This window comes from Eptatretus burgeri, chromosome 1 (genome assembly GCF_056783735.1).
Source record: "Eptatretus burgeri isolate ZD-2024b chromosome 1, Ebu_testis_v1, whole genome shotgun sequence".
In the NCBI taxonomy this organism is placed as follows: domain Eukaryota; kingdom Metazoa; phylum Chordata; class Myxini; order Myxiniformes; family Myxinidae; genus Eptatretus; species Eptatretus burgeri.
Window position 1 is genome coordinate 154,602,800 of NC_140961.1, and position 25,777 is coordinate 154,628,576.

General features: G+C 40.9%; 1 protein-coding gene across 1 annotated transcript in view; it reads left to right on the top strand.

The window, feature by feature from the left end:
• The first annotated feature begins 237 nt into the window (after nucleotides 1-237).
• LOC147035795 (extracellular calcium-sensing receptor-like) overlaps nucleotides 238-25,777 on the top strand; it is a 56,606-nt gene continuing 31,066 nt past the window's right edge. The window contains exons 1-4 of the mRNA XM_085869547.1: nucleotides 238-594; nucleotides 20,000-20,279; nucleotides 20,403-20,676; nucleotides 21,023-21,960. Of these exons, the coding sequence (XP_085725673.1) occupies nucleotides 299-594; nucleotides 20,000-20,279; nucleotides 20,403-20,676; nucleotides 21,023-21,960 (1,788 nt within the window). The 5' untranslated portion in view covers nucleotides 238-298. The remainder of the gene's footprint in view (nucleotides 595-19,999; nucleotides 20,280-20,402; nucleotides 20,677-21,022; nucleotides 21,961-25,777) is intronic.

Here is a 25,777-nt window from a genome sequence, read left to right on the forward strand (position 1 = left end):
AATCATCATGAACTTTTCTTAATTTGACTGCATATTTATTTGTGCACAGAGTAGAAGCACATTTTGATAATATCTCCTGATAATGCTCGGCAATTAACAAATGTTCAATTTCATAAGATCTTCGATAATTTCCAAAATAATCCCCCACAGTTGAAGTCCCATTAGGCTTATGCTTTTCTGAAAACAGCAAGAGTATTTATTGTCTTGTACAAAGAGATATTGGCTTTGAAACGCAATTCTCTGAGTTGAGCTATTTCTCACATTGCAGTTTCTTATTGTCATTTTTTTCTGACTTGTAATGGATTGGATTAAGAGATATGAGAGAAGTGAAAGTGTTCCTCTTCAGGCATTCCAGTATTTAAAGATTTTTTCCTGGATTCCAACTTCATTGTTGTTTCTGTGTTTCTCATTTCTGTTTCCTCCACATTCCAGGACATTTTTTTGCAGTGCATGTGACGTCAACATTGATCACATGTCCAGTGGAATATCTCTACCTGGTCAAGTAATGCTCGGTGGTTTGTTTCCTTCACATAGGAGAGCAAACATTGCTCCATTGAATCCAAAAGTTGGCCCTCAACCTGCCATCTGTGCTGAGTAAGTTATTCATCAAGCACTTTTTTTCCGAAAATATCTTTCTTTTTTTTCTTATTCTTCTCTTTGTTTTTTCTTTACCTGGCTGTGATACAAAAACAGATCCAAGGAAATGTATTCTTAATCCAATCTCTTTAAAAAGTGAATCGAATAATACAGTTTTATTCTGAATATTTCTATCATTACAATCTGTATATTTCTGGTGATTTCAATAATCCGATGTACTAATACACTGGTTTTTCCGTTATATAGTTTGGATTTATTAATACACTGTTTTTTCCGTTTTATCGTTTGTAATTTGTAATGCACTGGTTTTGCCATTTTATAGTTTGGATTTATTAATACACTGGTTTGGTGTTTTGTCGTTTGGAATGATTAATATACTGGTGTTTCCGTTTTATCGTTTAGATGTATTAATGCACCGTTTTTTCCATTTTATCGTTTGGAATTATTAAAACACTGGTTTTTCCGTTTTATAATTTAGATTTATTGACACACTGGTTTAGCCATTTTATAGTTTGGTTTATTCTCTCTCTCTCTATCGAGTGCAGCCTGTGGCTGCTGGTTGCATCATTGGTTGGGATGCAGCTATGCTGCTGATGCAGTGCCCCCTTACCAGTACACTGCTGCTCATTTTGCCGCCTCGGAAGGATGACAGGCTGAGTCAACCTCCTGGTGTATTTTTAATTCAGTGACCAACGAGGCTTGAACTCAGGACCTTAGGATCCCAAGCTGCCACCCTTACCACTAAGTCAACACCAGGCTTGTTTGGTTTATTAACACACTGGTTTTGTCATTTTATCGTTTGGAATTATTAAAACACTGGTTTTTCCGTTTTATAGTTTAGATTTACGAATCCAGTGGTTTTGCCATTTTATCGTTTGGAATTTGTAATTTTTTTTGAAGGTTTGTAGTTTGGATTTATTAATGCACTGGTTCTGCCATTTTATAGTTTTTATCTATTAATGCAATGGTTTTGCCACTTTCTCCCAACATGAATTGTTAGTATTGCTTTAATTCTTTCGAAACCCTTTTCTTGAGGAAACTAATGGATAAAATTACAAGTTCTTATTTTCTCACAAAGATCACTTTTCCATGACTGCATCCAGGTGTTCATCACAATACTCTTGGTCTAAGTAATTTTAATCTTTAAATGACACTTCACCATTTTATTAACTTTGAGATCAATTTAAAATCGTGTACCTGACAAAAAATACTGTCAAATAAAAATCACAAATGAAAATTATATATCGAAATGTTAAAAAAATCTATATTTATTTAATATAAGAAAAAACAATCAGCAAAACAGATACAAGTAATCCCATTTGACCACAAACATGACAATAAACAAAGAACTTTAGTTTGTATCAATACTGATAATGTTCATTATTGTGACATGTATAATTGCAAGTTATGAAAATAAACATGATTCGATGGTTTATATTTTCTTTTTCTGAGGGATATCACATATTTGTTTCCATCTGAGTAAAACATTTTTTAATAAAAACGATTGATTGTCAAATTCTACATTATTGAAAAAGAAGTGTTTTTTATTTCCTTCTGGTGTCCAGCACAATAAGATATAACCGATATTGCCGTTTGTATTCCATTTTTTTTTGTACATAGCCTGTGACATTTTATCACAGTGTACATAATATAAACGTCTTGTCATATATTACGTCGATACTTGGCCAAGTCGTTACCTCCACCTCTGGAGGTGATGGGAGGTTATGTTTTCACACCTGCCTGTTTGTCTCTTTGTCTTTCTGCTTGTGAGCAGGATATCTCAAAAAGTTAGGGACGGAATTGGGTGAAACCTGGTGGACAAGATGGTTGTCTAAAAAGGATGAATTCTTTCGATTTTGGTGAACATCTGGCTCCGGATTTGTTTCAGGTTATGAGACTTTCAAAGAGTGTCTTCACCATTGAGAGATTGGGCCAAAAACGATACATAGCATGACATATCAAAAAGTTAGGGATGAATTCGGACAAACCTTGGTAGACAGGTTTGGTGTCTGACAAGGAATAATTGATTGCATTTTGCTGAAGATCCGGATCCGGATCTGGATAAGATAATTTTTAAAGTGAGTCTTCACCATTGACAGAGTGCCTAAAATGATATCGAACATAATATTTCAAAATGTTTTGGACTAGTTATGACAAAACTTGGTGGATGAGTTCGCTTGGTGACAAGAACAAACCGATTAGGTTTTGGTTGAGGTCCACATGTAGATTCTGCCTCTCAGTGGGATACAAAATGTAAATTGATCCATCTTTCAGAAAAATGTATTCGCCTGTGCCAATCGAGTTATCAAATGTTCCACCGTTCATAAAGAATAGGACACTTCTAGCTAAGTTATCTCAGTTTGTCACAGTGGTTTCTCAGATTACAATGTTGATTGGGATGTCACATATCAGGGCAAGCATATAATGTTTTTTGGCACCAGGCATATATCATACTTCTTGCATCTAACTTCGATGAGTTACTTGATATCACATTTAAATTTCAGGTTAATTATCAGGAATAACGGATTTATCAATGGAAACATAGCAATGTTTTACCTTTGGTGATTGTTGTCACTTAAAACGTTTGTGTCCTCAATCTGCACCTTCTTCAGTCAAACAGACTGCTTCTTTTGCCAATATTGTTCCATCTGCTCCCCTTGTAACAGTTGTGGAACCAACTTTAGTTGCTATCTCAGATTTTATATATTTGTATGCAGCCTGTGGCTGCTTGGCTGCATCATTTTCTTGGGTACCAGGTCTCTTCGGAGAATCCTTGGCTATCGCTAGTCGGACTTTGTGTCTAACGAGCGGTTGCTAAGAATAAGATGAGATTTGTTACCTGCATAGTCCGTGGGCGTCAGCTGCGGCTGTATGGACCTGTGGCTCGTTTTCCTGATGCTTATCCTGCTCACCAAATTCTCTCAGCGAGGGAGTCTCATGAGTGGAGGAAGCCAGTGGGCTGACCACATTCCTCGTGGTTGCAGCAGGTTGACTGGCATCTAAAGGAGATGGAGATGGGTCAGGCATCTGCCTGGGGAATGGCCAGACGGAGGCCCCTTGAGTATCTGCAGAAAGTGGACACTGTGATGTGCTGCTCTGGTGAATGCTCCCATACCTGACCTGACCTGTGGCTGCTTGGCTGCATCATTTTATTGGGGCATAGCCTTGCCACTGATGCAATTCTCCCTGCTACCTATAAGCTGATACTCATTTTTCCAACCTCGGAAGAATGACAGGCTGAGTCAACCTCGCTCGTGTTAGTTTAACAGAAAAACAGAGGCTTGAACTCAAAACCAAGATATCTTAAGCCAGTCACCTTGACCGTTAAGCAAACATCAGGACTGCTATCTCAGATGATGTAGCATCAATTTCAAAAGGTTTCTGATAGCACTAACTCAAGTATTTGGGATAGCTTTACACTTGATTGTTTTCTTTTTAAGGGATAGGAAAATACCTCAGAATGCCCTTCCACTCCATAAGAGAAAGAAGGTGGTTTTGGTGACCAAAGAGCTTGTAATGTTGGACACAGCTCCGGTTTCATCCGATCCAATATATACTTTGCCTGTAGTAGAGATTGGTCTTCATATTGTTTGGCTGAGGATGGAGGGAAGTAGAGCAGTATCATGGTCAAGGTAGGGCACAGAAACTTGGTGCCATCAGACCTCTCCCATTATAAAGGGAAGAGGAGGAGATGAAGAAGAAGTGTCTCCAAGGGCAATTGTTTGTTCATTTCCAGAAAAAGTTAAGAGCAAAGCTTCATTGATTCCTTCTTGGGTAAATGATTCTGGATGACTTTCTTCTGAGGAAGAAAAAGCCAAAAAATAATTTCCTTCCAGTGTCTCCCCCTCCCTCATTCTTTCACAATGCCTTTGCTTCATTATAAATCTAGAGTCCGTATGTCGATTTGTCTGCTGGTGGACTCCTGTGTATATTCTGTGGAAGCATATTCAATACTGGTAAGGGAAGTGGAAAATAAATACAGAAAGGTATTTCTGGATAATGAATCTGGGTTAAAGATCAAATTATTTTAACAGATTGATTTTCTGGGTTAACGTTTAAATATATGGTTAGTTGTGTGAAAATGTATGTCGTTGATTGTCATCTCCATATGCAGGTTTCAAAAGGTGGAACAGAGCCCTTTCTGGTCTCAAAGTATCCACCTTCAGTTGTGCATGCATATATATATATATATATATATATATATATATATATATATATATATATATATTTATATATATATATATATATATATATATATATATATATATATATGTGTGTGTGTGTGCATACAAGTTGCTGTTATTGGCTGCTATCTCCATACATGGGTGGGTTTCAGGGGATAGAACGGAGACCGACCAGGTTTCAAAGTACTCATCTCCATTAGCGTGTGTGTGTGTGTGTGTGTGTGTGTGTGTGTGTGTGTGTGTGTGTGTTTGTGTGTGTGCGCACACGTCTGTGTGTGCACGCATATGTATAACGAACATGGATCGATTTGCTCTGCTCACCTCCCCACATGTTGCTTCAGAGGCAGAAATATGTTTTAACTGAGGATAATGACTACACATGAATTGCTGTGTTGTCATGATTTAGATGAATCATAACACAAACATTTATTTTGCACAAATTTATCGAATAGATAAAAATTGTCATCTGTCCGTCCGTCCGTCTGCATTTTTTGCAAAGACCGTTGGACCGACAACCAGCAAATTTGACACACAGACCAAGTCAAACCAGGGGTTTGTCCCAAATGTATTTTCATCCACCAACTCAGTCTTTAAAGACCCCGATGACCATTTAATGCCTCCAAGACCCTGAAGACACCAAAGACCCTAAAGATCTTTGAGACCCTTTCGACCACAAAGACCTTGAAGACCCCAAATAAACTTCAGAACTTTAAATCTGCAAAGACACGTTAAGACCAATAATACCCTTTAAAACCTCCAACAACCTGAAGACCCCAAAGACCCTTAATACGCCGAAGCGCTTTTAAGACCTTTAAGGCTCTTTAAGACCCTTTAAGACCTTGAAGACCCCAAAGGCCTGACAAGACCCAGAATACCCCTAAGTCCCATTAACACCCCTTAAAACACCAAATACCACATAAGACCATTCTAGACCTTGGAAAGCCTGAGGAGCCATAAGATCGCTTTTCGATCCTAAGAACCTTAAGACCCTTTAACACCCCCAACACCCCAAAAACCTCTAAGACCCTTTAAGACCTTGAAGACTCCTAAATCCCTTAAGACCTTTTAAGACACAAAAGACCCATTCGACCTTGAACATCCTTCAGACCTCAAAGACCCTTAAGATACAAAGACACTTCAAGACGTTGAAGACCCTAAATACCCTTTACCCCATTAAGGCAGATTTGACAGCTTTGATCCTTGAACATTTTGAGCTTTCGACCACTTAGATCTTTTTATATTTCAAATAAATTACAAATTTTTACATCACCAAAATTACGAATAAATTTGTCTAAAATAAATGTTTGTATTAAGATTGGTGAAAATCATGACAACACATCAACGTATATCTCTGAAACGTACATCTCTGTACCGACATGTGGAGAGGTGAGCAAAGTGAGCTGATTCACACTAGTTATATATATATATATATATATATATATATATATATATATATATATATATATATATATATATATATATATATATATATATATATATATATATATATATATATATATATATATATATATCCGGGAGGGTGTGCGATATTGTAATCGTCCGGTTTGTTTGTCTGTTTGTTTGTCTGTCTGTCTGTCTGTTAGCAACTTTACGGCAAAACAGCTTTCACAAACACTATAAAATTTAATCCACAGGTGGGCAATGAACCTTGGACGACCCCATTAACTTTTGGGTCCAATTGGATCAAAGGTCAAGGTCAAGGTCACAAAAAGATCAAAATCGTTTTTCGCTCATAACTTCGTCAAAAATGATCTGATTTACTTCAAACTAAGCTTATAGTGAACCTTATTGTATTTGTCACTTATAATCCTATCCATTCCTACAGTGAAAAATGCATATTTGTGAAGATCGGTAGGGTCGGAATTTTTGGGGGTCATGGCCATCGGTCAATATTTCAAATTTTCCATTAAAACTAAAACATGGTTACGAAAATATAACTTTGCGGGAAAACGGATGGCTCAAACACTGTCAAATTGTATCCACAGGTAGGTAATGAATGTCGGACGACCCCATTATCTTTTGGGTCCAATTCGGTCAAAGGTCAAGGTCAGGTCATGAAAAGGTCAAAATCTTTTTCACTCGTAACTTCGTCTAAAATGGTTTAATTGACTTCAAACGAAGACTAAAGTATTCCTTATTCCATTCCTGAAAATCATCATTCAGGTTAAGGATATATCAAATTTAAATTTGATCCCTAAAATATCTTTATGCCTAAAATGGGCAGAATATGTTGTGCCTGGCACCACTTGTTATTATTTTTTTCATACACCAACTCAGATTTTAAAGACCCCCTAAGACCATTTACGGCCTCCAATATCCTGAAGACACCAAAGACTAAATATATTGAAGACCATTTATACCACAAAGACTTTGAAGACCCCAAATAAACTTAAGAACTTTAAGGCTCCAAAGACATGTAAGACCCATAATACCTTTTAATACCTCCAACATCCTGAAGACCCCAAAGACCGTTAATACCCCAAAGTGCTTTTAAGACCTTTAAGACTCTTTAAGACCCCATAAGACTTTGAAGACCCCAAAGGCCCGACAAGAACCTGAATACCCCTAAGACCCTTTGACACCCATTCAGACACCAAAGACACTTCAAGACGTTGAAGACCCTTAAGTCCCTTTACAACATTTACTACATTTTGGCAGATTAGACAGCTTTGCTAATTGACCTTTTCGACTTTTAGACCACTTGGACATTAATATATTTCAAATAAATGACAAATAAATACATTACCAAAATTCCAAATAAATTTTTACTATATATATATATATATATATATATATATATATATATATATATATATATATATATATATATATATATATATATATATATATATATATATATATATATATATATATATAGCATGGTCTGTCCATGAAGCTGGGAAACCGTGAATCCATCTGTCACTCAGTCAGTCCGTGAAGACTTTGCAAATTTGAGTCCTTGAGTCCGTGAAGACTTTGAAGACTTTGAAGTCAGTCAGTCCGTTAAGACTGACTTCCAGTTCTGGGTTTCAAGCATTGGCAGGACTCCTTGGGGGCTTCCTGCTGACAATCTCAGAGTTCACTTTCCTGTCATTATCTGTCCCGTTATAACTGTTTATTTTCTCACCTACATGTTACTGTGTGTTACTGCTTCGGTTTTGTTTCAAAAATCGTGCTATTTTGTGAGATTTCATCGAACTTGTCTTACTGGGTGCTTGAGGCCTATCCTTGAGGCTTGAGGCCTACCTTTTGTTCCCCTCAGTGTACGATCATGTTTATTTGTTTTTTCTCCCCATTATCTTCAATTTCTATCTTTCCCACTTTCTTAACGTCCCCATCCCAACTCATCACTCTATTTCTTATCGAACAAACAAAAAAAAAAACGCTACCTTTCTCTGATTCCTCTTCTTCTTCTTCTTCTTCTTCTTCTTCTTCTTCTTCTTCTTCTTCTTCTTCTTCTTCTTCTTCTTCATCTCTTCTGCTTCCTCCTCTTCTTCTTCCTCGATTTTTTCTACAACACTTCCATGACCTAATCTGTTGAAAACTCTCACAAACATTAATAATAATAACAAAAACGATCTCATATAATGCTTCATCTAACTCTTTCACACGTGTGGTACTCTTTAATGTATCAGAATGCACTACTCTTCTGCCATTTAAACAGACTGCTCTCAATTTGACCTTTCCTTCATACCTTGCCTAAAAAAAATCCAACTGTTACAGCGTTTCTTCTCTCCATTCTCTGAATTCGCCTGTATTGCATCCCTCAAGAAATGTGTTTAATCGCAAAACTGAACTAAAACTTTTAAAAAAAAACCCAGGTTGCTATGAATGTTCGCTTTCCATCAACCATTCTTTTTTTCCAACTTCAGTGTCAACTCAGTCCTCTCACCCCTCACTCTCAAAGGAACCATCCCACTCTTCTCGCTCCAAGCCTCCCTCTCACCTCTCTCAAAACTTACCCCTCACCTTGCTCCCACCATTCATCCCCCTCATTCATCCTTCCCAAATTTGCCCCCCCTGACATCCACAAAGCTGCCTCCTTCCACTGCCCTCTCACCTCCATCTCTTCACTCCACCTAGTCAAATCCTCAACGGCCTTCTTCCCCCTCTTTTGTCCCCCCTCTCACCCAGCACCACAGAGCCTTTTCTCCTCCTAATTCGGCCCCCTCCCCTCGCTATTCTGCAATCCCCCACACTCTTTAAACAACACTTCTTACCTCCCCCCCCTCGTCCGTTGTCCTACCCTCCACCTCCCCCCCACCCCCTGCAACCAAAGCCTCCTCCCCTACCTCTTCATTAAAAGTATGGACCTCAAATATCTGGGGCCTTCGCTCAAACCTTTCAGATCTTTCCATGCAGGTTGCCACTGACAAACCAGACATAATCTTCCAAATATAAACTTTCCTCCCCCAATACGTGTCTGACTCCCAAGTATCTCTCCCTGGTTACTCCCCCTCCGGTTTGATAGATTGAGCCTCGCCCTGGTGGAGGTGTTGCTTTCTTCATCAAAGACTCCATTCACCACTCTCCATGCACTGACCTCACTCCCCCACACCACCAGGAATACCTCTGGCTATGGCTTCCCCTCAACTCCCACCTCATGCTTATATGTGTACTGTACCATCCACCTAACGGTGATGACTCCATCTACACCTCACTGTCTGAAAACATGGACCAACTTCTATCTTCTCATCCGAACTCTCTCTTCCTCATATGTGGCGACTTCAATTGTCATCATGCCAGTTGGCTCGGTGTGGGTCGCTCTCTCACCTGTCATGGCAACTCAACAAAAGCTTTCTGTGACTCATTGGGACTGACTCAATCGGTCAACTTACCTACCCAGATCTCAACCAATGGTACTCCATCTCTTCTGGATCTGATTTTGACAAATTTCCCTGAAAATATCTGCTGCTCTTCTTCCGCTCCAATCGGTTCTTCTGACCACGTCCTTGTCAAAGTGGACATCTCTCTGGCTATTATCAGAGAACCACCTCACCAACGTCGAGTCTGGCATTTCACTCAAGCCGACTGGCAGGGTTTCCAAGCAGCCTTCAAAGTTATAGACTGGTCTCCTCTCAATACTTTCTCCAACATCAACTCGTCCTGGGAATTCTTTCAAAGAAACTTGCTCTCCCTCATGCACAGATTTGTCCCCTCTCGTCTTCAGTTGTCCTACCCTTCTTCCCGCCCTTGGTTCACTGAAGCTTGTGGTGAGGCAGTTGTCCTGAAACAACTTGCCATTTCCTCATGGAAAGTAAACCCAACTGAGGGCAATCTCAATTCCTTCCTTAAAGCTCAGAACAAGTGTGTATCTACCCTCAGGAGAGCCAGAAAACAACATCTTTCTCATCTCAAATCTGAACTCTCAAACCTCTCTCCCTCCTCAAAATCCTGTTGGCGTTTAATCAAATCTGTTTCTGGTGTATGTTCCCCATCTCTCCCCTCCCTTTCCTCAAATGACAGCACTGCTGATACCACACATGAAAAAGCTGAATGCCTAAACTAAATCTTGTGTCCAAAACCCATCACTTTCTCTACCCACCTTACCCAGTCACAGCCAACTGTCCTTGGACTCCTCCTGGACTGAAAGCTTGACTCAGATTCTGCAACCATTCCAGATGACATCAGCCCACATGTCCTCAAAGCCAGCTCTTCTGCTCTTTCTCAACCTCTCTCTCTCTGTTCTATTCACCCTCTCATTTGCTCATGGTCATCTGCCATCTGCTTGGAAATCTGCAAACATCACTGCCCTGCATAAAAAGGTGCAAAAACAGATCCCTGCAACTACAGACCAATCAGCCTTCTCCCAATCATCAGCAAGGTTATGGAATCCATCATCGCTTCAGACATGAAATCTTTCCTCTTCTCTAATTGCTTGATTTCTGATCATCAGTTTGGTTTCAGAGCAGGTCACTCTACCCTGGATTTGCTGCTTCTGCTCTCCCAACAATGGATGGAAGGCCTCAATGCCAGACAGGAAATCCGAGCCGTTTCCCTGAATATATCATGTGCTTTTGACAAAGTCTGGCATCCTGCCCTGCTCACCAAACTCCCTTCCCATGGTATTGAAGGCCATCTCCACTCATGGCTCGCAGACTTCCTCTCCTGTCGCAGTCAACGTGTGGCCCGAAATGGAGTTCTTTCATCCCCCCTTCCTGTCCAGGCTGGAGTTCCTCAAGGTCGCGTTCTGGGCCCTGTTCATTTTTCTGGTTTTCATCAATGATCTCTCCGACTCTCTGGAAAATCCTCCATATCTCTTTGCTGATGACTCCACCCTCTGCCATACCATTGATCTTCCCTCAGACCGGCAAGCAGCAGCTTCGTTGCTCACTGCTGATCTGGATGAAATCACATACTGGTCCAACACGTGGAACATGTCTTTCAATCCAGAAAAATCTCACACTCTCACTATGTCTCTTCGAAAGGACCATTTAGAAAACCCCCCCATGCACTTTCTCAATAATCCTCTGGAAGAAGTCCTTTCTTTCAAGCTTCTGGGTCTCTGTATCTGCCATGACCTTTCTTGGGAAAGCCACATTTCAAACCTCGCCTCCAAAGCCAGTAGCCGACTGGGAATCCTCCATCGTGCAAGGTCCTTCCTCGGCCCACCTGAGCTCATGATCATTTACAAAGCTTTTGTCCGCAGCCTGATGGAGTACTTCTCTCCCCTCTGGGTTGGTGCTCCTGCCTCCCACCTTTCTCGGGTTCACGCTGTAGAAACCAAGGCATTTTGGATCATTGGCATCTCCCGCAATGAGGCTCAGTCTTTGGGCCTCTCACTCAATCACTGCAGGTTGGTCGGTGGTCTTTCTGACTTCTACCGTCTCCTCTCCAGCCTCGCCCCCCTGCTCTCTGCGATTTGACCCCACACATTTCCGCAGGGCGCTCAACGTCCATCAACAACCCTCTTCTGAGAAAACTACCAAAATCACGAATCACTGCTCACCTTCACTCTTTCATGCCTCTTTTTTCCCGCCTTTGGAATAAACTCCCTCACTCTATTCATTCCCATTCTTCCCTCCAGGCCTTCAAAACAGCTCTTCACCACCACCTCTCATCATCCCCCATCCAAATCGTCGATCTTTTCTACCCCCGTAAATCCACCCAAGCCAACCTCCTTCAAATTTCCTGCTTTCCTTCCTGAAATTCCCTGTAATGTCCATCTTCTATTCCTCATGTTCCCCGTCCCATCCCTCTCCCTTCCACAGATATCCAAAGGTCTCTCTTTCCCATTATTTTGTCCTTCCCACTCCTACCCCTCTTGTCTCATGCCCCCATTGATGTGCGTTGTGTGTTAGCTCTCATACGAGCCTCGACAAGGTATACAAAAAATGAAAAAAAGAAATAATAATCACATCATGTTTGAATGTTGCCTGTCGACTACATGAACGTCAATAAATTACGTACTATTGGAATGTTTGTTTCACAGTTTCGCTGTGACTATATGTCTATTAATTAAATACTGTTTGAATGTTACTTGGAAAAAAATACACATGAAAAAGGTTGTCAAAAACGATTTTCAGGGCAATTTATTTTAAATTTCATAAGGGATCCAAAGTGGCTTAATAGTCTTAAAAGGTAAAAAAATGGTCGAATGGTCTGACATGTCAAAAGGCTCAAAGTGGAACAAAGAGTCTCAGGTGTCAAAAGCGTGTACAGGGTTATAAAGGTCTTATTCTGGTATAATGGGCCAAAATGGATCTATCCATCTCAAAAGGGACTAAGGGGTCTAAATGCAAAAGAGCAAAAGGGGTCTAAAGTGTCCAAAGGGTCTTAAAATGGCTATCGGTCTGAAATGTGTCGAAAGGACCAAAGAAGGTGTATATGTTGCAAAATGGTCGAAATGGGTTTGAAGGGGTCCAAAGGGTATTAAGCTCTAAGGGTTCTCAATGGCAGGTCAGGTCAGGTATGGGAGCATGTGCCAGAACAGCACGTCGCTGCGTCCACTTTCCGCCCGTACTCCAGGGGCCTCCGTCTGGCCATCCCCCAGGCAGATGCCAGGCCCATCCCCATCTCCTTGAGATGATGGTCAACCTGTTGCAACCATGAGGCACGTGGTCGACCCACTGGCCTCCTCCACTCATGAGACTCCCTCGCTGAGAGAATCTGGTGAGCAGGATCAGAGTCAGGAAAACGAGCCACATGTCCATACAGCCGCAACTGACGCTCACGGACTATGCAGGTAACAAATCTCATCCGAGTCTCTCTCAGCAACCGCTCGTTGGACACAATGTCCGACCAGCGATAACCATGGATTCTCCGAAGAGACCTTGTACCAAAGGAATTAAGTCTCCGTTTCAGATCCTTGGTCAGAGTCCAAGTCTCTCACCCATAGAGCAAGACTGGAAGTACCAAGGACCTGAAGACTCGGACTTTCGTCCTGCCGCACAGGTACCGGCAGCGCCACACCCCATGATCCAGTGAATCCATGACTCCCCAGGCCCGACCCAGACGTCTATTGACCTCTCACTCGCAGCCAGCAGAGACATGAATATCACTGCCAAGGTAAGTGAATCTCTCCACGACCTCAACATCCTCACCACAAACAGACACAGACAGGACAGCAGCATCCAAGATGTCACCGAAAGCCTGGATCTTAGTTTTGACCCAAGAAACCCGTAATCCCAACGGCTCCAACTCCTCATTCAGCACCTCGAGGGCCCCCAAGAGGATGTCTAAAGTCTCCGCAAAGATGACTGCATCATATACAAAGTCAAGGTCCGAGATCTTGACATTCCCAAATGACGCACCGCAACTTGATCTCTCCGACATCCTCCCTAGAATCCAGTCCATACAAGTGCTGAAAAGTGTGGGGGCAAGTACACATCCCTGACGAACTCCAGTAACAACTGGAAATAAGTCAGAGATGGTACCACCACACTTCACAGCACTCTCAGTACCAGAGTAGAGTTCAGACATCAGATCAATCAGTTTTGGTGGCACCCCACGAAGACAAAGAATCCTCCAGAGGACATCCCGATTCACTGAATCGAACGCTTTACAGAGATCAACATAGGCTGCAAGCAGCCCCTGCCGAAACTCTCATCTGCGTTCGGTGAGGACACGAAGTGCAAGGATACGGTCAATCGTTGACCTCTTTGGTGTAAAGCCTGACTGTTCTGGACGCTGGTGCTCAAGCAGATGGTGGCGAACCCTATCGAGAATTATCCGAGCAAAGACCTTGCCCGGCACTGAGAGCAGCGTCACCCCTCGGTAGTTGTTGCAGTCTTGGCGATCACCCTTCCCTTTCCAGAGAGGGACAACAAGGCCCCTCTTCCAGTCAGTTGGGATGATGCCTGTGTTCCAAGCAGAGCACAAAACTGCATGCAACGACATGAGTGCAGCATTTCCACCAGCCTTGAGAAGTTCGGCATGGATGCCACAGATCCCTGGAGCTTTGCCGCGTTTCAACTGGTTCACCGCAGCCCGTGTTTCCACAAGCGTAGGTGGACCACAGTTGATTTGAGGATCAGCAACAGGGATTGTAACACCCTTGACGTCCAACTCGACAGTTGGGGGATCAGCCTGGTACAACCGCTCAAAGTAACTGGCCCAGCGGGCCTTCACTTCAGACTCCTCTGTCAAGAGCCTACCACTCGCTGCTCGAACTGTAGTGCTCCGAGGGATGGGCTTGGATGAACGTAATGCGCGAATTCCCCTGTAAGCGGGACGAGAATCACCTGTCCACAGGTGATGCTCTACCCCCTCACAGATTCCTCGCACATAGGCCTCCTTGTCCACCCTCAGTGCACGTACAGTTTTATGCCTCAGCTCCCTGAACAGCTCAGCTCTGCCATTCAGCCTGGCCCTGCGACTCTGATCAATGGTATCCAGTGTCCCTTGAGAGACAAAATTCTTCTTTGCCCTGCGGTGAGCTCCAAGGCATCCACCGGCAACATCAAGGACGGTGGTCTTGAAGGCGCTCCACAACTCTTCAGGACCCCCCAAAGCACCCAGACCCCCCAAGTGTCCACTCAGCCTGTTCGCAAACTCCTCAGCTACTCTCTCATCCCTGAGCTTGGCAACATCCAGCCTCGGCTGGGATGGTACCATTCTCCAGGATTTAAGGTGCAGCTTTAGAGTTGCTACAACAAGCCTGTGGTCGGTATTGAGGAACTGAGCACTCCGGTAGACCCTGCAGTTCTGGATCATCCTCCAACGACCGTCAATGAGGACATGGTCAATCTCCTTTGCCACACTGCCAGCGTTGGAATAGCAAGTCCAGCGATGAGCTTGTGTGCGCTGAAACCATGAACCAGCCACCCTAAGTTCATGACTTCTTGCAAAGTCAAGGAACTTAGTGCTATTCTGGTTCATAGTTCCTGACCCATGGGGACCAACACACACCTCATAACCGTCCCTATCAGTTCCAGTCGATGCATTGAAATCCCCCAAGACTAGAAGTGTATCTCGTCTGGGGCACTGATCAACCACAGACTCGAGTGTGGCGTAGAATGCATCCTTCACGGTGAGATCACTCGCCTCAGTCGGAGCATAAACAGAGACCAGGGAAATGACACCAAAGGAGTGACGAATCCTTAATCTCATAATACGCTCGTTGACTGGTGTTACCTCAATTATCATTGGGGTCAGCTTATTGGACACAGCTACAGCAATTCCTTGGGTATGGTAACTATCAGAGCGACCAGACAAATAGTAGGTGTAACCACCCACCATTATCTCGCCGCAATCCGGTCTCCGAACCTCAGAAAGAGCTGCAATCCCGATGTCCCAACGCTTGAGCTCAGATGATAACAGAGACAGGTGATCATCCTCTCTTAGGGATGGCAGAATGGGGTCTAAAGGGAGCAAATGAGTGATAACAGGCCAAATGACTTCCTCACGATTGTTTAAAACTCCTATCCCGGTGCATTTTGGTTAAAAAAATCTGATCATATAAAGTTTTGTTGCAATTAATTTTGGGAGCTCAAAGCATTAAAGTCACAAACAAACAGCAAAACAACTTCATTTATTGTGGTGTGGTTGTTGGATGTTTACAATAATATTGTCGGAAATGAAATATATCTCACCTATGATTGAATATTTCTGTGATAGTGACCAGAAGCCATTTGAAAATCGAAAATATTGATGGTCGCTAAAGGTTAGCCACTCCATCCACTGCAATATATCCTCACTGAATTCCTGTTTCTACCAATAATACTATTTCTAAAAAAAAAGAAAAGAGAGAGAGAGAGAGAGAGACAGAGTGAGTGTGGGATTTCTCAGGATTGAAAGACATGTATAAAATGTTGGACACGCTTGTGATTTTACGCAGATCTGCAGAGAGTTAAGTGGCTGATGCTTGCTGCTCTGAAGGATGACAGATGGTACGGCAGAGGGTGGAATCATCAATAAAGACAAATACTGGATTTTCTAGAGATTCAGAGAGATCATTTATGAAAAAGAGAAAAGGCTCTGGGTCCAGAACACTGCCTTGAGGAACTCCACCCTGAACAGTAAGGGGGGATGAGAGAACTCCATGAAGGGCCACATTATGACTGCAACAGGAGAACAAGTCTGTGAGCCATGAGTGGATATGCCTTTGATACCATAGGAAGAAAGTGTGTTGAGCAGGGCAGGGTGCCAGACTATATCAAATGCACGTGATATGTCCAGGGAGATGGCTCTGATTTCATATCTGGCATTGAGGATCTCATTCCATTGTTGGGAGAGCAGAAACAGCATATCCAGGGTAGAATGACCAGGTCTGAATCTAAATTGGTGATAGGAAATCAGGCCATTGGAGAAGAGGAAGGATTTAATGTCTGAAGCAAATTAGGATGCCATAACCGTGCTGACGATTGGGAGAAGGATGATTGGTCTGTAGTTGCAGGGATCTGTTTTTACACCTTTTTTATGCAGGGCAGTGATGTTAGCAGATTTTTAAGCAGATGGAAGATGACATTGAGCAAATGAGAGGGTGAACAGAACAGAGAGAGGGTGAGCAACAGCAGAGGAGAAGACATTTCATACACGAGCTGATGCCGCCTGGCTGAGTTGCAGAATCTGATTCAAGGTTTGACAGCAAACTCTAAACTTTTTCAGGAGAGAAAGACAAAGCACCCAGGAACAGCTCGGTATGACTGATAAGTTGGGTACAGAAAGCGATGGGTTAGGCACACAAGAATTAGAAGCAAACATGGAGTTTCGACATTCAGCCTTTTCACGTGCTGTCTCAGCAGTTTCGCATTTGATGTGAAAGAGGGGATAGAGGGGGATCATGCAGCAGAAACAGACTTAACTAGACACAAGCATGATTTGGCGGAGGCAGACAGGTTTGAGAGTTTAGTCTTGAGATTAGAAAGATGTTATTTTCTGGCTCTCCTGAGGCTACACACACACTTGTTCCAAGCTTTGTGGATGGAATTGAGATTGCTTTCGGCTGGAATAGCCTTCAGGTGAAGGCAAGTTGTTTCAGGACAACTGCCTCGCCACATGCTTCAGTGTACCATGGGCGAGAAAGGGTAGGACAACTGAAGATGAGATGAGATAAATCTGCGTATGAGAAAAAGCAAGTTTCTTTTGAAGGAACTCCCGTTACGAGTTGATGTCAGAGAAAGTGGAGATGCGAGACGAGTGTAGAAGTTTGATGGATGCTTGAAGTCCCTGCATGTCAGCCTTTGTGAAATGCTAGACTCGACGGCGCTGAGGTGGTTAATCGTTCAAAAAATTTTTTTGAGCGTTTACCGTTTTGAGAATTTTATCAATAAAAGTCATTGTAGCCTTTTCCAAGTTATGGCATTGTTGAGCAGGCAAAAAATGGTAAATCAAGACCCGAACGAGGGAGAGCGAGGTGACCAAGGTTGTTTGTTGATAAAGGATAATTAAACAAGTCTGTTAATCATCTTCAAAAGTGGTGTTTAAATGAAACCAAGTACTAAATTTTCACTCAGGAATTCTCTTGGAGTTCCCTTTAGGCATTTGGTCAGTCGGACAGAGCTCATTTTGATGTCCATCAGATGGAGCTCATTGTACTATCCCCAATCTCTGATCTTTGTGGAATGGTGGGGTGTGTGGGCACAAGGAGCAGATAGTCTAGGTCCCTCACATTTTGGGTGGTATGAGGAATAGATCTGTGTGATATGAAAGCTAAATCTTGAATATTTTTTGAATTGTCGCATGTACAAACTAAGTTGGTTACCATGGCAACGTAATTCAGCCAATCTCTGCCATGATCTCATCATATTGAGATAATGTAATGTGGAAAGGATGTCTGCAATGTGAAAGTTAACTTGTCAATGGTTTTTGAAATACAATGTAGACAAAAGTACATGGACAGCTGATCGTTCTTTCAGTCAGAAAGACCTCATTTTAATATCCACCATATCCAAAGTTGTCAGAGGAGTGGGGGAAAATAAGAAGCTGATATTCTCCATCCCCCATCTTTTGGGTGAAATGAGGAATAGATCTTTGTCATATGAAAGCTAAATCTTGAAAGTTTTTTGAAATATCATTCACACAATCCAAGTTACCGAGAGGCAACAATTGAGCCAATCACAGTCGTGATTTCATCATGTTGAGACAATGTCATGAGGAAAAGATATCTGCAATATTAAAGCTAAATGTTCAATATTTTTTGAAATATCACATACACAAATGTAAATGGATGGAATAACGGTCGGACGGAGCTCATTTTAATGTCCCCATCATTATAATGTCCGACCTTGGACAAAAATAATTCCAATCAAGAAAGTTACTGTTTTTAGGGACGTCATAAAGGAAAAAATAACAGTTATGGACAAATAATGTAACATGTTAAATCGGATGGTGTAAAATACGCTGTGGTAAACTTCTGAATTTCCATTCTTTTCGACAACCTTTAAAATCTTTATTTTTACCCTCGCCGAAGGAAAGGGTATTGCATTTGGGTACATTTGTTTGTTTGTTTGTTTGTCCACGCAGAACTTCTGTGTTTTTCTCTGCAAACGCTTGTTGGATTGAGCCAAAATTTTCACCATTGGTACGACTACTCATGTAAAATAGATTAATGATACTTATGATGTCTTAGGTCACATAATGTGGCAGCAATATTGGAAAAATGGAAAAACTTTGGACCCTTATCATGAAACCGCACCGAGGAAAAAATTGAAACTTGGCACATAGCAAGTACTACTCATGGGGAATGAGTGATTTATTATGATGTCATAAGTTTTTTTGTTATGATGTCATAATTTCATATGTAAAATGCTACATCCATTCATTATGAATATTTTTGAGGGTCATCTAGGGCTAAAATGGGCACACAATTTTTTTATGATGCCATATGTCACATGATTTGGCAGCCATATTGTTTTTAGTTATTTTAAACGTTCAAAAATCTCTGAAACGGCTGAACCATTCATCACTGCCAGTATTTATAAAGTGGCAGTTATAATCATCACTTTTAATTATGTAATACACCAGTACACAAACGCCACACAAAACTACACAAACACCACATATCACACCATGAAAAACAAATCCTGGTGAGGGTCTGCAATCTCCCATTGCTTTTTTTCTTGAATTACTATTGAATTATATCCTTGAATAAAGGCGAACACAAATCGCCTTTTTGGCACTTTCAAAAACCTTAATTTTTGGCACTTAGGACAAAATATTACATCATTTTACATCATCTCGACCAATCAAATTTGCTGCTTGGAGACCCAGTCCATATCCTTTTTGTCAAGATTTGTGTGGGGTAAATTGTCCTATGATCTGTCGAGTTGAAATTATGTTAACAAACTAACAGTTATAAATAAATTGGTTTTGTATCTGCATCTGATGATCTTAATTCACACACCCACACACAAACTCACAAACACACACACACACACACACACACACACACACACACACACACACACACACACACACACACACACACACACACACACACACACACACACACACCGGTCTTCCCTTGAAAGAAAGCAACTGCAATTTCGAAAGCTAAGTGGAAGCAGTAATTTCTTGCTTTTGAACCACAACATGTTGAGGAATTTTCATGATTGAGCATTGTTCAGAAATGATTCATGACTTCTATTAGTGTTATTTTAAATTCTCTACTCACTTTTTTCAGTTCTTCAGCTTTGATGAGTCTTTTGAGATTTTATTTAAAATGTAAAGCCCTAAAGGTGAAATTAATTAATTGGTTGATAAAAATCGCCTTTACCTTTGCCTTTTGATTGCGAAGAATATATTTTTTCTCACAGCTTCAGCATCAATATTTTTCGCAGCGTTTTGGCAATGATTTATGCAGTTGATGAAATCAACAGAAACTCCTCGATTCTTCCAAATACATCGCTTGGATACATGATTTATGATTCTTGCTTTAACATGCAAAAGACCCTCACTGTTGCACTTAGCTACCTCGGGCAGAAGTTCAGTAAAGATCTTCGAGAAGATTGTCCAATTCATGCTGTTGTTGGAGAGTCTGGTTCCCAACATTCATTGACAATTGCCCGTTTCTTTGCTCTCTTTTTAATTCCACAAGTAACACTTTATTCATTCAAAGGAAATACTTTAATTTTGAATTAATTGTGATTTATATTTTATTTAACAGTTTAAAGAGTTTTAGGAACTTAAAGGCTCATACCTTGCACTGTTTTGATTCAGATAAGTTACTTTGCCTCGTGTCAGTGCTTGAGTGATAAACAACAATTTCCTTCATTTTTGCGAACCATGCCAAGCGATACGTTCCAGTCAATCGCTATAGCAAGGACAGTTCGACACTTTGGCTGGTTATACATCGCTACGATTGAGAATAATGAGGACTATGGGAGAGAAGGAATTGCACAATTTATTGCTGAATCTGAGGAGTATGGATTGTGTTTTGCCTTTCAAGAAGTTCTGCCCAAGAAAGATGAAGTCGATGAAATAAAACGTCTTGGTAAATCCTAATTTGATGCCACTCATTTTAAACAACACATTATAATCAAGAAAATTCCTATTGTTATTGCAAAAAGACAAAAGTAAATTAACAAAGGAGTTAAATATAATTGCATCTTTATTTCGACTTTTCTCAACATATTTGCAAATTGTTACAGTTCATATTCATCAATATTTTCATTCATTAATGTTACAGAGGAATAACAAAGACATAAAGAGACAGAATTAAAATTCCGTTGGTAGTTCCAAGTGTAATTGACTAATAGTGATGCACAATGCAAAGAACACCACTGTATCAATTGTATTGAATATAATTTTTTTCTGATGAATTTTTCTTGATTAATCAGGAGATGAGATTGCAGACACGAAAGCAAAAGTCATCTTGGCCTTTACTTCTGTAACAGATTTTATGCCAATCATAAGTGAAATGTTACAGAGAAATATCACAAAGAAACAATGGATTGCAAGTGAAAATTGGATTGATTCTTCTGTCATTACAGCCCAGGATACGATCAATATGTTTCAAGGCACAATTGGTTTTGCTTTAATCCGAGGATTCATTCCAGGTTTCCATGACTTCCTCATTAATTTACAACCAAGTCTTTTAGACATGAATAACGTTACAAGTGTTAGAGTCGAATTATTTGAACTTTCTTCCAGCAATGATGATATAAACACTAAAAATTGTTTTTTTCATCCGAATGTGAAGGATTCTTCAAGTATTTATCATAAATCAAAAATATTTGTGAGAAACACAAATGGAGATTCCATTGAAATAACTAATAATGAAACTATAAGGGTTGTTGATTTGTTCAACATGAGTTTGTCTATATATTGTTTACAGTCTCTATCAATCAAGCAGATCCAGCAACAGCATTTAAACAAAGAACAAATAAACAAAAATGTCAAGTCTTATAACCAAACTGTGTCTGTAGCAATGAATCTCGAATCAACTGCTTCAGACATGCTTCAAACCAAAAAAAAGCTTCTGTCTGAGAAGGAAACAGCATCAGTGAACATATTCTTGTTAGAATTTTGGGAGCAGACATTTCATTGCACATGGAATCCAAATGATGAGACTTCACAACTGTGCACAGGAAGTGAAAATTTGGGGACGGCTGACACATCACTTACTGATGTATCAAATCTTCGAGTCAGTTACAATTCTTACACGGCTGTCTATGCGATTGCAAAGGCTTTGCATAACCTTCAGTACTGTGTACAAATGAAAGGCATTTCAGCAAATATTACTTGTGGGGATATCTTGAGCTTTGAGCCATGGGAGGTGAGACTACCGTGAAGTTCCACTTTTTTGTTTTCCTGTATTAGTATGAAGGCAATTTTAATTGACTCACTTGATGCTGACTGCTATCTCTAGCAGCTATTTGCTTCCTCAGTCATGGTTACTAAACAGTATACAAAATAATCGACTAGCCTCACTAAATTCCTGTAAAGGGTAAACACTACTGGAGCTCTTTGTCGCTCCTTTTGGACTTGGTCTGAAACGGGGGCTCATGGATTTGGTCTCGATTTTCGTGTCCATGTGTGCATGCATGCGTCCGCAACCATATCTCGGACATGTATGGACCAATTTTATTTGTACTTAGTACAAAGACAACATATGATGGTATACATATGCGCATTATCTTGTTCACGATGTAATCAAAGATGGCCGACTGACAGCAATTTTAGTTGTAAAAATCCCAATGTTGAGCACATCCTTAATCATTTCTTGCTCATGCATTTTCTGTTGTTCAAACTTGGCACAAGCACAGTACATGACGACATGTCGGGGAATGCCCTGGGTCGGGGAATGAAGTCATGTAATCACTTGCCATTAAATTAAAACTATAGATTCTATCATGATTTTACCTCATTTACTCTATGATGAATATATCATTAAAACCACATTTATTTACTTAATGTTAATTTGACTTAAGTGGCTGATTCATCAAAGCATTTTTGTTTTTACATCCTTGCTTACTACATAAAAGTAATAGCAATAGGTTGGCCAACCTTCAGGGGTTGAATGGAAGAAAGGAAACAAGAACATTCTGTTTTCTTTTTTGTCGCTTTTATGATATCATATTGTTCTGTCCAGGGGTTTACGCCAAACAGTTCTCCTTTGGAGGCCTACAGCCGAAATTCTCAGAGATTTATGTGTGCGTGGGAAATAAATGGTGGAAAAGGACGGAGGAACATGGGTTATTACTCGACCCACAACAGATAAATGGACACAAGCAAAATAAATATAACAAATAATAATTTAATAACAGTAATCAAATATGTGCAATGACAATAATTCAAATTATGATAATGAAAGAAAAACGTGAGGTAACCTTAATCTAAATCTAATTGAGGTTCCTCCACACAGACAATGTACCAGAATATTAAAATAAAAATCCCTCCTTTATCCCAGCACATAGCTGTGTACACAGGAAGGGAAAGGCTTCTCAAGCTTGAAGGTCACCAAACTGCGACATCACTGCATGGGAAAATGCAGTAAAAATGGCGCCCAGTCACTCTCTGGGCAGGAAGATGTACAGGACACAATTCGAAGATGGCACTCGATGTCAGGGCTCATGAACCACGGGGTAGCTTATTCTCAAGAGCGAATATGCCGACCATTCCTCTCCTGCCTGTTCACAACGAAGGCCCACATGATGAGACAATTTCTGAGTCCCCGTGAACAAGTCACGAGGCACACTCTTCTTCCCTCTTCAGAAACGCACACTCTTCACGGCACAGCCGATGTCAATGGCTAGTGCTTTGCCCAGCACGCTGCAAATTCACACAGCAGGAGCATAAGAATTGTGCTGCCTTCATCGTGCTGAGAGCAGAGCTAAGTAAGATTCCTCCGTGTAGCCAAATTCCTCCCTCGACTACTCACTCAACCCACACTCTGCACTCGTGTGATTCTTTCTCAACTGCAAACAGAAGCAATAAGGCCCCCACCTTTTGGTTTCTCGCTCCCTGACATCACGCCCATCAATCATCACCCTCCGGGGCGTGACTTCGCCTGCCGTCCCCCTTGGAGGCAGGGCTTCTCCCGACTTTGTCATGCAGCTTGGCTGCAATAGCTGTTGCCATTACGTAAACGTAATTCTATCATTGCTGGTTGGCAATACAAAAACATAGGGAAAAGTCACAGAGGCAGAGGTTTGATTACATTTTTGGGGAATTATTCTTAATCCATATCTAATTAGTACTTCGCCCCCCCCCCCAACATGTGGTGACAATTAACACTCAAGCTCACAGTCTCCATACTGAATTTACATCGAGATATCTCTTAAATGGGCCAAGTAACTCTGTACGATCCTATATTTCCTATGAAATTCCTCCATCTACCCCACAAACATAAGAACATGTTACATATAATTGAGCCCTGCACTCCAGCATATGGGAAGGCTTATTGCTGTTTTGGGGTTTTCTCAATTAAGCACCCACAATTATGAATGGTAGCGTCGAGTTTATTAGGCCCCAGGAGGACTAAACCACACAAACATTTTAATGCAATTTTCCCCTGCAAGAGCGGGGGTGAGCCTTGCGGGTCCCATGACAATATTTTGTCATGGTTCCCTATTTTAGGCAATTTTTCTGTGTGGCTGGATGCCCATGCTGATGCCAACGCTTTCAAGTCGCCTCTTATGACACGCAGAGTTACAGTGTACCTATTCTAAGCTGGGGGCACACACCGGGAGGAGGAGTACAATACCAACATTTAAAAAAAATTATATATTCCTGCACTCCCAACACTCCAAAATAATGAACTCTATCAATTGCCAAGCAAAATCTGGAGCTGGCAGGGACTTTCAGAATGAAATTTTGCCTCAATAATGGTAACACAAAATGTACGGGTTTACCTACTTTTTTCTGACATTGACGTCATTTTTGAGGTTATGATCTAATCTAATAATTTTAATATGTTTCACCAAAACACGACGATATTCTCCAAACAGAACGACATTGCCCGATCGAGATAACTTAAGGGAAGGCACATTTATGGTTAACTACCAAAGGTAGCCGTCGTTGCCGGCAACGGTGGGTCCCTTTCTGCACACCTTCACCTCCCTAAAAGGAAATTTCACAGGGTGTATATGGGGAGAAGTTAGCTAACGTGGTAACCTTTTATCTACAAACTCAAACTCCTCTTTCACCCTTGAGAGTTGTCATTAGAGGAGCGGTAAAAATTACCTTTAAATTGACATATATGTTGTGTTTGTACAATTTTTATATTTTTTAATAACTAGCATTTAGCACATTTGAGGTCACGTGACTCCTTCACCAAACTTACCCATCATTTAAACGTCTTACTTCACAGTAATTTTTCACTTCTAAAACGATATTTGTGTCAATGACAGTGAATAAAGCATTTTTAACCACGTTTGGGAAAAATAAATAATAAAACATGCTTTCGATTCCTTCCATCCGCTAAACTTGCCAAGTGTCATGTCAAAAATCTCCCCCTTGAAGAATAAATTCATCGATATGACCGAAATAAGTCATGGTAATGATGTTTATCCTTATCACATTGTAATGAATCTGGGGTGTGTTGAATTACGAAATTTCTTGTCGAGTGCTCACCACGAGGCTTAAGCACTCAAACAAGCACTCCATTCTAACCTGTTGATAAAGAACAGCTGGTTTGGCAAGTGCAAGCTATAGCTGTTTGGTAAATGAACACATCACTGAACATCTCAACAGCAAACAGTACAGACCAATCACCGACAAGAGGACAGTTTTATTTAATTAAATACTTGAAATATTGATCACAACCATTTTTATTGTACCTTGTTCAGGTAAAAGTAAAACGTACCTTGTTCAGTTTCAAAATGTCCATGAACTCAGAAGTGATGCTGAGTGAACTAAAGTGGACAGAAACATCAATATACGAGTGAAATTTCACAAAAAAGTGAAATATTTGTTTGTTTGTTAGTTTGTGACCCTTCTCCTCTGAGCTCCCAAGGTTAATCACCACAAAATTTTATAGGATCACTTTTGTTTTGTTTTTTAACCCCAATGCACCGAAATCGGGGGCTTAAACAGTCATTGTCTCAGAAATCACAACTTATAAATGCACAAACTACCATCTGTCATCATCT